We start from the raw sequence: 15,172 nt of genomic DNA on the forward strand, positions 1-15,172 counted from the left end.
AAAAAAAAAAAAAAGAGTAGCTGTAAGAATAATTGTAGATAGAAAGTTTAAGTTGATATCATGACAAAAGTAGTTAATATTTTGAAGTATATGCTTCCCAGGCACTAGTGCTTGATTTTTTTATCCCAGTAGTCATCAAGCTCGGGTAAGCGGTCCTGTATTCCCAGCCCTGCTTATTTGTTTATTTTAAATCCAGGCTGGTCTTCACCTCATGATCTTTCTGCCTCATAGGCATGTGCCATCATGACTGCAAGATACATGTTGTAAATACTTCTGTCCTTCCCTTCTGCTCTCCTTTTCTTTAAGCTAATGAAAAGGGGTATATATTCCTAAGACCCATTGCTTTGCTTTCTGGAAGCACATGCTCCTTTCTAATGACCAACAGACTTGCTGTGAAATCCATGTTGAAAAGCCATAGTATAAAACTGCTCTTTCAAACCAAGTATCATTCCTTCACTGAAACTCCCTGCACTGGTGCTTTCCCTACTCTGCTCCCATTGTAATTGTGGTAGTTCGACCACTGCACTGATTTTACATGTGTCTTTTTAATCTACTAGATTGGGAATCACAGAGTTGCATTTTCTTAATTGTTCAGTCTCTTTCCTTAACTCTAAAGGAGATGTTCAATAAAAGGTTTGCAAGATCTTAAACTGCTTTGACGTGTTAGAATTGAGTAAATGTATAGCATAGCTGGCTGTTGGTGTCATACACCTTTTATCTCATCAATCAGAAGCAGACGTGGGCAGGTTTGGATCTAGTTCAAGGCCAACCAAAGTTCTATAGTAAGATCATATCTCCAAACAATGTGTCTGAGTCAGGGTTTCTATTCCTGCGCAAACATCATGACCAAGAAGCAAGTTGGGGAGGAAAGGGTTTATTCAGCTTACACTTCCACATTGCTGTCCATCACCAAAGGAAGTCAGGACTGGAACTCAAGCAGGTCAGGAAGCAGGAGCTGATGCAGAGGCCATGGAGGGATGTTATTTACTGGCTTGCTTCCCCTGGCTTGCTCAGCTTACTTTCTTACAGAACCCAGGATGGCACCACCCACAATGGACTGGGTCCTCCCACCTTGATCACTAATTGAGAAAATGCCTTACAGCTGGGTCTCATGGAGGCATGTCCTCAAGGGAGGTTTCTGTCTCTGTGACAACTCCAGCTTGTGTCAAGTTGACACACAAACGCAGCCAGTACACAATTTATAATATAAACACTCCAAAAATAAATATATATCCTTCATTAGATAGATTACCAAACTAAACTCTTGTTTTTTAGGACTGAGAAATTCTGTTTTGTTTGTTTTTTGTGTGGTGTTAGGATCAAACCCCAGGCCTTACACATGTTTTGCAAGCACTGTACCAATCAGCTCTGTACCCATTTCCTGATTTCATGGTGTCATTATGATACCAGTTTAAAATAAATGATATGTAAGGAAGATTTCTCACCATTTTCAGCTTTTTAATGATAATTACATCTGGTTATAATTTTATTGGACCAATAAATGCTACAACTTTCAAATATGTCCTTACCCACCAAATATTACATTTTATTGTATTAGACACATAAGCAGTACAATACGGAATATATAACTTTTGCCCACATTATTTTTGTGTATTAAATGGTAAGAGATATAGAAAAACCAGTTAATACAATGTATGTCAAAGAATAGGGTAAAATAACTTGGTTTTGGTAGCTCAGACGGCATACATAGTAAATTCTGTCATCATTTCCAGCTATGCAGTCAGAAGGGCCTGTGGAGCACGTTCCAGTGTTCGGAAGCACAAGTGGATCTGTCCGTTCTACTAGTCCTAACGTCCAGCCCTCCATTTCTCAACCCCTCCTGACTGTACAGCAGCAAACACAGGCTACAGCTTTTGTACAGCCCACTCAGCAGAGTCACCCTCAGATTGAACCTGCAAATCAAGAGTTGTCCCCAAACATAGTTGAGGTGGTACAGAGTTCACCAGTGGAACGACCATCTACCTCCACAGCAGTATTTGGCACTGGTAAGATTTCATTTTCATATTACCTTTTGTTTTATATCTATGGATGCTCTGTCTGTATATTTGGGTGCCATGAGTGTGCCTGGTGTCCACAATGGTCAAAGGAGGGCATCATATCCCCTGGAACTGGAGTAACAGTTGTGTGCTCCCATGTGGATATTGGAGATTGAGCCTGGGTCCTTTTGAAGAGCAACCAGTACTCTTAACTGGCTGTTTAAGATGGCTAAGCCATCTTCTAGACTGGTAAGACTTTTTAAAATGAAGCTGCAGTAGAACTGTGTACTTCAAATTTCTTAGATGCAACATATCTTGACTATTGCCTATAACAATTTGCTTTCTATCCAGTGTTACTGTGAAGAAAGCCAATACTTTTATAGTTTTAATCATATTTAATCAATAGATACAAGAATAGTTTCAAATGTGCATTTGATATAGCTTAAAAAGTATATCTATTATAATTTAGATTATTAGAAAACAACATTCATATTTACTATTAGTTCAGTTTCAGTCACTTTTTATCATTTAGTAAAAGCCCCTCCTTCCCCAGATATTTTGGGCTGTCTTTAAAAGGGAAAATAGCCAACCTATTACGTAACTTGATGTAAATCCTGAAATCTGAAGCTGTTGATATTATTTAGCATATACAGTATGATTTTTCTTTTAAGGAGTTTTGGATTTGATAGAAAGTCCTATATACACTTTATAAATAACAGTTTATCAGTACACTTATAATGAGGCAGGTGTGTCATACAAAGTTCTAGTTTTAAGACTTGGTTCTAATATTATCTTTGTCTAAATGCAGTTACCATGATCTGACTTTTGAGGTTTAAATTGTATGCTCTGAAAGTTTCAGCTACCCCAAGCTCCTCCTTGCCAAAGCGCGCTCGGGAGGAAGAGGAGGACAGCACAATAGAAGCAGGAGACCAAGTCTCTGATGACACAGTGGAAATGCCTCTCCCAAAGAAGCTGAAGACGGTCACACCTGTAGGAACTGAGGTCTGTCACACTCCTGTGTGTCACCATTGCAAAGGCTAGCTGTCAGTCACACTCAATGTCAAATTAAATTTTGGGAGATTATCTTAAAAATTCCTGAACTATAGTTTGCACTTATTGTTTTAGAGTCTTTGCGTATCTTTTCATGAATTGCTTCCCATTTAATAAAAGCAGAAGTGAATTGAATTGTGTTTTGTAAGGACGTTTGGTCAATGACAGTTCACACGTTGGCGTTACTTGCCATGCGCTGTGTTAGGTTGTATAACAACAGTAGTGATACTAAATGCTGTGTGTACATATTCATTAATGCTCGTAGAAGAGGTATGCCATTTTCCTCTGTCTTTATATAAACATTTTGGCATAGCTTCATAGAATTGTAGACTTAATCATTTTAGAGAAACACTGGCAGAATGGTGATCATTTGTGTAGTTTACTGATTCAATAAAAAATAACCTACTATGATTTAGGAAGAAGTTATGGCGGAAGAAAGTACTGATGGAGAGGCAGAAACTCAGACCTATAATCAGGATTCTCAAGATTCCATTGGAGAAGTGAGTAAGAACATAGACTATTAAAAATAAAGTGATTCTAATAAGTAGAGTTGACTTGGACCTATCGAAACATTATTTGTTTTAAGTTTGTTTTGTTTTGCTTTTTGAGGCAAGTTCTTACCATGTAACCTAGGCTACCCTTAAATTCAGACAGTCCTGCCACAACCCTTGAAGTGTTGGAATTGCATGCATATACCATGTTTGACACTGTGCTTTAAATTTAAATTCTTAAATTTCTTTGATTTTATTCTTTATTATTGTATATGTTTTGTTTTGTATTGATTGTTGTTGTCGTTCATAAATTTCTTAACTCATAGATGTTTCTTACTCATTTGAAAAAATAGATTTACTGAGTACTTAGGCCAAATGGTACATTTTTAAATCTGTGTCAGAAATTTTTGTTAATACAAATTTATTTTGATAGCAAGCAAATTTGTAAAGTAATTGAGCGAAACAATTGTTTTAGTTTCTAGCATATGTTGAGTGTTGAGTATCCCGTATTCAATATCAACATTTTATGCAGACTTTGTCTGCATAAGTATTTGTCTGGAGAGCAGCAAAGAGTGCCATTTGAGTCACTGTCACTTGTTAATGTCGATTTAGGCTGAAGTTCTAAGGAATTAGGGCTTGAGTACTTCATGCCCTGAGCACTTTGGGTGCCTTGGCTTACATACTGAGCTGTCCTCCGGCCTCCCAGTTCTTGATATGCTCCTTTTGGGGGATGGTCTGAGAAAGGACCTGATCTGTAGAGTGCAGAGCTTTGATTTATGCCAGTCTTTACCAAAGGTTTAATCATCTATAAATTACCTTTTATTTTTAATTCTCTTATATTTTTAATTAAAACATAATTATATCACCCTTCCCTTTCTTCAGCCCGTCACAAGTCCCCTCCCTCCAACTCTTTTCATATGCTCCCTACCCTATCAAATTGATAATTTCTTCCCTGTTATTACTATTGTGTGTTATATGTATATATATGCATGTATGCATGCACAAATACATAAATAAAACCCACTGGGTCCTGTTTTCATTTTTTATGTGTGTATGGCGTCAAGATTTTATGTATAGTGGACATCCAGTTGTGGGTCCATCCCTGGAGTAGACTAGTCTCTACCTCTCAGCTGTGATCACTTGCCTGTAGTTTTATTTCCCATAGGTGTGACCCTGTGAGATACTCTTTTTTTACTACTTACTTACTTACTTACTTATTGATTTATTGCCATATATTCCTGCTCCATAACCCGCTCCCACTCCACCTCCACTTCTTTCAAGTGTTAAGTGAGTGCTCAGAAAGTTCCAGGTTCCAGTTTTCAGGTTGAGGACAGTCTGCTTATGTGTGTATTGCAGCGTTTTGAGACATAATCAGTGTAATGGGGTAAGGTTAGTTTTTTTATTTGTTTTTGATTTTAAGACAATAAAAATATTTTACTCTATTCATTACATATCCAGACTATTTCTAGATTGGGTAAAGGACCTTTTTAACTTTTAAAGGGAGTCACCCAGGGAGATTATACACCAATGGAAGACAGTGAAGAAACATCACAATCTCTACAAATTGATCTTGGGCCACTTCAATCAGATCAGCAGACAACTTCCTCTCAGGATGGTCAAGGCAAAGGAGATGATGTAATTGTAATTGACAGTGATGATGAAGATGATGATGAAGAAAATGATGGAGAACATGAAGTGCGTTTAGTATTGAAAAGATCAAGTACTTATCAGCCTTCCTTCTGCTTCCCTTCCAGAGCTAGAGCTCAAAGCCCTTGCACTATACTTGTTGGCCTTGAGCTCTGGAACTTCTTACTTTACCTGTGTGCTGGTTTCAACCACAGTGCTTTAAGTCTTTAGTACTTCTGATATAACAAGTAATGAATTCCATTCCCAGTCAGTTTTAGTAGATTATCAAGTTCTTCTTTTATGCAAATTAGTTCAGGAGTGTAGAGTTGTGTATTAGAAGTAAAAGGCCAATGGTGGACAATCATTTTTAAACATTTTGTTTATCTTGTTTTGGTAGCACTATTTTACTGGAGGTAGGATCTTGTTATAGCCCAAGCTTGCTAGGAGGTCCCAAAAATTCTGCTTCAGTCTCTTGAATGCTGGGATTATAGAAATGTATGGCCTGCCCTGCATGTTTGTTTGTAAATGATTGCTATGCCGGTTAAGATTTGTTTTCAGATTTCCTCTTTAGTCTCAATAAAAATAGCTATATGAATCTGATGATCCATACTCTTGTTTGTGGAAATAAGAGAAGAAACAGGAGTTAGTAGTTGTTTTATTTGTTAGTTTCTCCTTTTGGCAGCCTGTACCATTTCCAAAGTAATTAGGTCATCACCTAATTTTAGGGAGAATTTGATTTTTTTTTTAACTTTTGGATTCATTTCTATATTCCTTCAGATTCTTTTGTCAAAATACATTTTTAAAACTAGTATGGTTTGATTTTATTCTTTAATCTCAGGTTTGGATAGAAATAAAGTTAAATACTTGATGTTTGGTAGACGATTACCTTTACACAATTTCATGGAAACAGTTCAGAGTCAATCACTGTTTTATTCTTTCAAATGTTACAGGTTTTTTTTTTCTTTGCTGCGGAACTTAAGCTGTCAAAACTCTTGAAACACTCCTGTATGCTAATCAGTAATAAGTCACTTAAAGGACATCTTCTTGCAGGATTATGAGGAAGATGAGGATGAGGACGACGATGAGGAAGATGACACGGGGATGGGAGATGAGGGTGAAGACAGCAATGAGGGAACTGGCAGTGCAGATGGTAATGATGGATACGAAGCTGATGACGCCGAGGTAACTGCTTAGAGTTGGGGCTGCCTCCTTACCAACTGCGCCTACAGCGCTCACTGTCTTCCTGTCATAGAGAAAAGCTTGTGTTACCAGGATAATAAAAGTCTTCATATCGTTGGAGTTTTGTTTGTTTGGCTTGCTTGGTTTGGTTTTCCTCTGGTTTGTTTGCTTTTAATCATTTGGTGTGTCTTTTTGTTTCACCTAGTCATTTGATTTGCTTCAGTCATTACATTTTGTTCTTAGGGTGGTGATGGAACTGATCCAGGCACAGAGACAGAAGAAAGTATGGGTGGAGCTGAAAGTAATCAGAGAGCTGCTGATTCTCAGAACAGTGGTAAGAGCATCAGTCTCTCAGTTAGAGTAGCCTGATAATGTTTTTTAAACTAGAGCTCTACTTCTGATGTAGTACAACTCTAGTAAATTGGTAACAGGGTAGGGTCTTATCAACAGTTTTCTGCCTTCCTGACGTGGCCTATCAGATGCCATTATACTGTATGTCTACCTCATTGAACTATTGTAAAAGTCAATATCTCGTACTCTCTAAGGTAGCACAAAGCCATTTGGGATAATTAAAGTAGGGATGGGTAGCAGCTTACAGCTGGAAGAGGTCAGTACAACCAAACCATGGTTTAAAGTTTGTGTGCAGATGTGTCTTTAGCTACTGTCACTAAAAGTTTTTTAGGAAAAGATATTCTTAGCCATTTCCCCCAAATATAACACATAAAAATGTTCTGTAAGACTTCTTTTGGAGGGAAGTGGGTATTTTTGTAGTCAAAATTAAGTCTAGTAGTCTAAGTAAAACTAGATTAGAGTTGGTCCATTTTCAAGTTATTTACGGGGCTAGAGGGATAGTTCAGTATTTAAGAACACTTGGCTGCTCTTGAAAAGGCACCAGATTAGATCCCAGCAGGCAAGTGGAGGCCCACAGTAACTTCACTTGTAGGTGACCTGGCACCCTCTTACAGTCTGTGGACACCAGGCATGCATATAGTAGTACACAGACATGCATGCAGGCAAGAAAACTCAAACACATGAAATAAAAATAATTTCTTTCTGTTAAGGTACTACTCCTGTGACTAGTTTTATTTGTCCCGAATTCTTAAACTAAATTTAAGTTAATTTAAATTGTAGAAAAGTAAAGTGTTTTCCATACCAAATGTCAGGACAAGGTTCTGATTCTAGATCAGATTTATAAACCTTTCTCTGGTATCCTACATTTCATAGTAGAAGACAACAGAAGATCTAAGCACCTAAGTAGCAATTGCAATTTGAAGTTTGGGAGAGCCAAAATATAAAAATATTATTAGTGAGGCTTTTCCTTAAGTCACTTTGATTGATTGACATTCTGTTTCTCTAGAAAGAGTTAAGTAGTTTGTACACTGATTAAGGATAATATTGGACTAGGGAGATAGTTCAGTGTTTAGGAACACATATTGCTCTTCAATAGACCTGAGTTTGGTTCCTCTATTAGGTAGTATATAGCCACCTGTAACACATGTTCCAGGGGATCCATTCTCTTCCAGCTTCCATAGGCACACAGACACACATAAGCACACTTAAACATTAGGGAAAGATAGCATAGGCTAAAATGTAGTAAATATTGATCATATGCTGGGCAAAGTACTTAAATCTGTAGTTTGAGTCTTGAAGGAAGAGTACTTATTTGCCTGTTGTTTGTGAGTGGGACAGAGGTACAAGTCTATAGTCCCAGTACTTGGCAGGTAGGAGGAGGTGGAGTTCAAGGCCAGCCTACTACATAGCTAGTTTGAAAACAGCCTGGACTCTGAGACCCTGTGTCACATCACAAGAAAAACAAATCGGATGTGGAGGCCATGAGATTTCATAGTCTGGGTTTGGTTTCCAAACTGAAGTCTTTCTTCCATAGGTGAAGGAAATACAAGTGCAGCAGAGTCTTCTTTCTCTCAGGAGGTTGCCAGAGAACAGCAGCCCACGTCAGCTTCTGAGAGACAGACCCCCCAAGCGCCACAGTCACCAAGGCGCCCACCACATCCTCTTCCCCCACGCCTGACCATCCATGCCCCGCCTCAGGAGTTGGGGCCACCAGTTCAGGTATTAAAAGAACCCAGCTTCTGAAAAGAGCACCTTGTGAAACCTCTTTTCTATTACATGGTCTTTTCTTCCTTCCTTTCTTCTTTCCGAATTTTAGAAGAAATTTTAATGTTTTGGCATATTGTAAGATATTTTAATTGAAACTAATCTCCAGTTGCTAAATATAAATGAGTTGGCATTTGAGAACACAGCTTTCTAAAAATTGTGTATTCATTACAGTGGTTATAGTCAGCAAATAAAATGCTGCTTGCTGTTATAATATACTTAAATTTCTTAAATTTTATTTAATGTAAAATGCATTTTGCTAGGTTAGTGACATGTGTTTTGAACATTTCTTAAGGTACATAGGTTTTCTTTTTTACATTTCTTTTTTTTTTTGGTTCTTTTTTTCGGAGCTGGGGACCGAACCCAGGGCCTTGCGCTTCCTAGGCAAGCGCTCTACCACTGAGCTAAGTCCCCAGCCCCTAGGTTTTCTTTTTATATTTATTTTTTTTTCTTTTTTTTTTCTTTTTTTTTCGGAGCTGGGGACCGAACCCAGGGCCTTGTGCTTGCTAGGCAAGGACTCTACCACTGAGCTAAATCCCCAACTCTTTTTATATTTATTAATCTAACCTTTTTTCAACATTTATAATCAAGTATTTCTACTTAATTAATGACCCTTTGTATTCAGCATGGAGTAGGTTCATTAATGTAGCTTGGTTCTTACTCCTGGCATGGTGAGTGTATTGAGAACCATTATATGTAGATCAAGCTAAAATAAAAGTAGTGGAAATTACTTAATATTTGAAAATAGTCTAAGGAACCGTGTATAGGTGTCATAAAGCATTCAGTTTGACAGTTCAAGATTGTTTTAGCTGTGAAGAAAGAATCCAGTGATAAACTCACTTGTTATTATTTTCAGTCAAGGATATAGGATCTAAATGTATGTACATGTTTGAATTAAGTATTATCATGCCTTTAGTTTATACATATCTTCATTAATATAATTTAAATTTTCTCACTGATATTTCTAATAGATAAATATTAGCCATTTAGAAGTGTCCTGTTCATTACAAATCTTCTAAAATTAGTTATTTTATCACGAAATTAATAAACTGTATCTTTGGTGTTTGTTTTATTGCCTAATTCTTTAAAGCAAATGTAATTCTTTTTCCCACACAGAGAATTCAGATGACCCGGAGGCAGTCTGTAGGGCGTGGTCTTCAGTTAACCCCAGGAATAGGTGGCATGGTTAGTATCTACCCTTCCTGTAATGTAATTCAGGTGTATGTGGTTAGGCCTGTTACGTACCGAGTTCTGTCTGTGTTTCAGCAACAACACTTTTTCGATGACGAAGACAGAACAGTTCCGAGTACCCCAACCCTTGTGGTGCCACATCGCACTGATGGGTTTGCTGAAGCTATTCAGTAAGTTGATGAATGAGAATGTTTGGTGACTTTCTCTTTACCTCAGAAATTGTTATTTGTAGAGTCTCGTCGTACTTGTCCACTAATCTGTACATGTATAGGAGGATCATGAAAAAGTAGTGTTGAGGAAGACTAGAGGGTGAATAAAATATACCTGCTTCTAACAAGACAGTATTATAGCGCTTAAGAAGGTGGTTTCTGCAGTCAGTATGTTTCCTCACAAGAGCAGGCTTCTTGCTGAGTGACCTCATTTTACAGTTTGTACTTACATGTTTAGACACTACCTGACACATGTAAGTAAATGCTGTATTGGTGCTGGGTGATGTTGGTTATTGAAGTGATCGAGATATGTGGTTTATTGTAGAAGCTCAGGGTCTGAGTAACCAGATGTAACAACAGGCTAGGAGCGTGACAGTGTAACTGATGATCTCCATTAAGCCAAATGAAATAATTATTCCAACAACTAATAAGCGAGCACACTTAAACTTCCTAAATCTTAGAGCTAGATTTGGAACTTAGAATAGGCTAGAGGGACTTATTTTATATCACTAAAAAGTGAAAACTGAAATTTACAAAAAAAGAAGAACTTCCTTTTGTTGTTATGCTTCCTTTTGCACATGTCTGTTTCAAACAAGTTGAAAAATCAGCATAATTCAGGGAAGCTAAAAGTTAAGTTATAAGTTATTCATATTACTAAATTTGTTGACAATATCTTTGCAAGAAACCCTTTATTGACGCATTATTTTCATTGTTTTCCTCCCCTGTTTATTGATGTTTCTTTATTTTTAAACAACCTCTTTTTCTTATGGTTTAAACAGATAGCATTAAATTCTTAATTCATCAAATTAAGTTTTGTCCATTTAGTTCTCCACAGGTTGCCGGTGTTCCTAGATTCCGGTTTGGGCCACCTGAAGACATGCCACAGACAAGTTCCAGTCACTCTGATCTTGGCCAACTTGCTTCTCAAGGAGGTAAAATAGCCAAAAGCCAGAGGCTTAAGTGTGTACTGGGTAGAAGTTGGTATGCTCTGATTTTCTTCAGCTACTATCAATATAACCCTTGTGGTAATTTATAAAGCTACTGACATAGCATTGCCTTTTCTAATAAATATCTCTTCAGCAAGATTCTAGTTCCTTTAGCCTATAGACTGGTTCTTATATTGTCTTAGTTACTGTTTTACTGCAGTAGTGAAACACTGTGACAAAGGCAACTAATTTTTGTTAAAGCATATAATTGGCTTGCTTACAGTTTTAGATAATTAGTCCATTATTGTGGCATGGGGTATGGTGGCACACAGGCAGCCCTGGCACTGGAGAAGCAGTTGAGAACTTTACATCCTATTCTACAAGGGAGTCGGGGACACTAGGCTTGGCGTGTGCTTTTGAAACATCAAAGCCCAGCCCCGGTCACACCCCTCCTCACAAGGTCCTTATGTCCTACCAGGCTATACCTCCTAACCTTTCCTGGACAGTTCAACTAACTGCGCACCACACACTCAAACATAGGAGCCTATGGGGGCCATTCTCATTCAAATCTCCACATAATGTATGTTGAACTAAGAAATACTGCTAAAAAGTGCTAGCTCCCTTCAAATTTAGGAGAGCCGTGACATACCTAGTTAAATATATGACCAATTAGACTTTCCCTAGCAATTTTCATTTTAAAAATAAAGTTTGAGATATAAATGTAAGTAGTAGTGGTAGATGATACTTGTGTGTGAGTTATGCTATTTGTGGAATGGAGTACCATTTAGTTCACAGGTGGAATTTGCTATATGTCTGGGAAACTAGCATTTTTGCAAGTGGTTAGAGAAGGCTAATAAGCCACTGCTTCTTGCTTTGTAACCATAGGAGAAGTTTAATTAAGTTTCACTAGCAAAAAGGGTTAATAACCTTGGCAGTTAAGTAAGGAATAGATTTTGACATGGTGCTTGTTCATATTTGGATATTCCATAAAATTAGCAGTTACTTTAGGGATTCTTTAATAGTGTTAAAGAATTTAAAAGATGTGTTGAATAAGTATTGAGCAACTTGATTTTTTACTTGATGGAAGAACTACATTATGAGCTTCACAAGAAGTGTGCACTTTATTCTAGTTCTTTTCTTTGGCATCTTTATGTTCTTTCATCATTCACTGGGACTTAAATTTTTCTCTAGGTTTGGGAATGTATGAAACACCCCTCTTCCTGGCTCATGAAGAAGAGTCTGGTGGCCGCAGTGTTCCCACTACGCCTCTCCAAGTAGCAGCCCCAGGTGGGTGCCAGACCGATGAGGTCATTTTGTTTCATTGGTGACATAGAACACCTTGAAACCTGTTCTGGCTCAGAATTAATGAACCACAAGGGTAAAGTCATTTGTTCTTCTTTTTAAGTGACCGTGTTTACTGAGAGTACCACCTCTGATGCTTCAGAACATGCCTCTCAGTCTGTTCCAATGGTGACAACATCTACAGGCACCTTATCCACGACAAATGAAACCCCAGCCGGTGATGACGGAGATGAAGTATTTGTAGAGACGGAGTCTGAAGGGTATGATTTTACTGTATAGTTTTTGTTTGCTGTGGGTTCATTCTGTTGTCAAAATTGTTTGTTTTAGCAAGCAAATACATCAAAATCTGTTTTCAGTGCTATCCTGCCTACCCCATGGAAAAGCCAAAGCACATATTTAGAAAACAGGAAAACTGCCTTGCATTCCAAACTAATCAGCTTCAGAATTTGGGATTACTATGAGAGAGGCAGTTTTAAAAAACATTCACTTTACATTTGTCCTTCTAACCCACACACTATTCCTAAAACATGTTACTTCCCATCATAGAAATATAAGGTCAGAGTATGTTAGCAATAATTTGCTTAGACTGTTCTACTGGTAACCAGCTCAGTGGATATTAAGAACCTTAACTTCAGCCCCATTCTATTTACATGTCCCCATCTTGCAACCTGGGGTGTCTCAGGTAAGTTGTTACCAATAGCTGCACTAATGTTTGCAGAGGATTAAAAAAAAAGAAAAGGGTTAGGCTAGATTCAGATTTTTTACTATTTGCTCTCCCTTGCTTCTTAAAAGGAGAAAGATGAGAAAAACAGCCACTGAGCTAGGAACTCTCATGCCCATAGCTTGTTAGGTCTGGGTTAGTACTCAGGGTGACTTACCAATCTGCTATTACTAGTTATGTTTGGGAGTTTCTCAAAGGCATATATATTCCTGTGAGTGTTAAGATTATAAACATGCTCGTCAAATGGAAAAAGAAGGAATGTTGAAACAGTGGTAAAATAAAAAGTAATGTTGGAGAGTATCCTAGTAAGAAGGGGGGACAACTCATCCCATCCCCTGCTTAACCCGATCTTATGACTAAAAAAATAAACACACTTGACAACCTGTAACAGAGTCTAATTCTTAGTTACACTAGAACTCTGAAAGTAGTTATAAAATAAATCAAAATGAACTTAGGAACATTTAAATAATTTCTAGAATCCGTTTTACATTTTCTAATCAATCTTTATTTTTTAGTATTAGTTCAGAGGCAGGCCTAGAAATTGACAGCCAGCAGGAAGAGGAGCCTGTCCAGGCATCTGATGAATCAGACCTCCCCTCAACCAGCCAAGACCCCCCTTCCAGCTCCTCCGTAGGTAAGCACTGTTTCCATGCACCTTGTGCTTTCTTGCCTCTGCCTGTGCAGATGCTTACTGGAGACTGAGCCTCCAATCCATGCTCCTCGATTTTAAAACCCATTACTTAAAGGGGATGTTTTATCATGAAAAAGAACTTGGTTTGTGTTTACATCATTATTGCACAAGTGCTCTGGCACTGATAATCAGGACCATGCAGAAGGTGGGTTCAGTTCATACCAAAAGAAGAATTGACTTGTATTTTGTCTAGGTCAGTGGTGTCAGTGCAGATCCTGAGAAATACTTGGTTCTCTTAAATGTGCTGCTTATAGTCTGGTTTCTTCTCAGATCATGTGAACCGTTCACCTTTATAAAGATGCTACTTGAATGATGGGGATGGTTGTATTAGGAAGGAGTCTAAGGATATTTCCCCACATGTTTCCTTCCATTTGAACCAGAGCAGATTTGATCCAGAAAGATGGGACTTCATTTCTTTCAAAACCATGTTGGAAATTTACTGATATAAAGACTCATCTTCTAGCTTGTTTAATTTATGCCTTTCCTATAATAAAAGTTACTTCTATAGGCTTTTTTTTTTCTAATAACAGCATCTGTTGAGTACTGAATGTTAGAGGCTGTTCTCAAGCCTTTTGCTTATATTATTTGATTCTCACAAAAGCACAGTTTAGTAGGAATCCATTCCCATATTTTAAGTTTGAGACTAAAACATTGAAAGGTTAAATAACTCTTAAAGGTCATGTGTCTCATAAGCTTCAGGCAAGCATGCCAGTTTGGCTCTAGAAACTCTGCTCAGTAAAATTTTACCCGAGGCCTTTATCTCAGAATGTGCAGGCAGTCACCTGCGGTTCTGAGGAAATGGTCCCTCATCCATTCTGATCGTTATCATTTTCCTTTATGATGGTTATTCTGAAATTCCTGTAGAGCATTCAGTGTTGTAATAGACTTCCTTTGTTATAGTTCATAGTCACATAGCTTTGCATCCCAAAATGTCTTCCTGTTCCTCTTACTTGCTTTTCAGTCTTACTTTGCATGTCAGTCAAGTGGTCAGCATCTCTAGGTTCAGCTCCACCCCCATGTTTCAATAGCCAGCGTCATTGCATAGCCACATTCCATATGAACCTTAAGTCAGAATTACAAATAATATATATAAATTATAACTTATGTACAAAGGACCAGAAGTTAGAGTATGATAATTATTAGTCCTGTTGATATTCTCTGAGAATTGTCTGTCCTCTGTACTAGAATTAATACTAGTTACCAAACTATCCCTTCAGTGAGAAATGTGGCTGGTTGTTCCTAGGAAATAGAATGTCTTTACGTTAATTTCATTGTGGGTTACTGGGTATTCATTCAGCAAATTTGAATGTCTAATGTAGCAGGGAATTTCATAGAAAGCATGTCTGAGAAAATGACATTTGGAAAAGGATTAAAGCTATGTGGTCTATATAAAGTCCCATAAGCCGATAGGATGTGCTTAAGACATTCAAAGTCAGCAAGGAGGTCATGTGACTGGAGCAGACTGAGGAGTGAGATTCAGGAGTGTATGAGAGGAGGACAAAGAACAGTCTCCTAGATCTTCATAATTACTTTGTTTCATGGAGATAGAAACCAACTGAAATCTTCACACGAATGACTTGACACTGCAGTTGGTTTGGCCATGATGCATAAGACACTAAAATTTATAACCAAATTTGGAAATTTTTGCCATACCGAGTAAGGACAGTGACTTGA

The 15,172-nt window shown here is 37.8% G+C and overlaps 1 protein-coding gene across 2 annotated transcripts in view; it reads left to right on the forward strand.

The window, feature by feature from the left end:
- Tpr (translocated promoter region, nuclear basket protein) overlaps window positions 1-15,172 on the forward strand; it is a 63,186-nt gene that overhangs the window by 46,808 nt on the left and 1,206 nt on the right. The window contains exons 38-50 of one of the 2 annotated variants that reach the window (NM_001107185.1): window positions 1,734-2,006; window positions 2,851-2,999; window positions 3,464-3,547; window positions 5,039-5,233; window positions 6,215-6,346; window positions 6,587-6,677; window positions 8,229-8,413; window positions 9,575-9,643; window positions 9,725-9,819; window positions 10,684-10,790; window positions 11,976-12,071; window positions 12,190-12,346; window positions 13,323-13,441. In NM_001107185.1, the coding sequence (NP_001100655.2) occupies window positions 1,734-2,006; window positions 2,851-2,999; window positions 3,464-3,547; window positions 5,039-5,233; window positions 6,215-6,346; window positions 6,587-6,677; window positions 8,229-8,413; window positions 9,575-9,643; window positions 9,725-9,819; window positions 10,684-10,790; window positions 11,976-12,071; window positions 12,190-12,346; window positions 13,323-13,441 (1,752 nt within the window). The remainder of the gene's footprint in view (window positions 1-1,733; window positions 2,007-2,850; window positions 3,000-3,463; window positions 3,548-5,038; window positions 5,234-6,214; window positions 6,347-6,586; window positions 6,678-8,228; window positions 8,414-9,574; window positions 9,644-9,724; window positions 9,820-10,683; window positions 10,791-11,975; window positions 12,072-12,189; window positions 12,347-13,322; window positions 13,442-15,172) is intronic. The other variant, XM_017598809.3, reaches the window with a different exon arrangement.

This window comes from Rattus norvegicus, chromosome 13 (assembly GCF_036323735.1).
Source record: "Rattus norvegicus strain BN/NHsdMcwi chromosome 13, GRCr8, whole genome shotgun sequence".
Classification (NCBI taxonomy): Eukaryota; Metazoa; Chordata; class Mammalia; order Rodentia; family Muridae; genus Rattus; species Rattus norvegicus.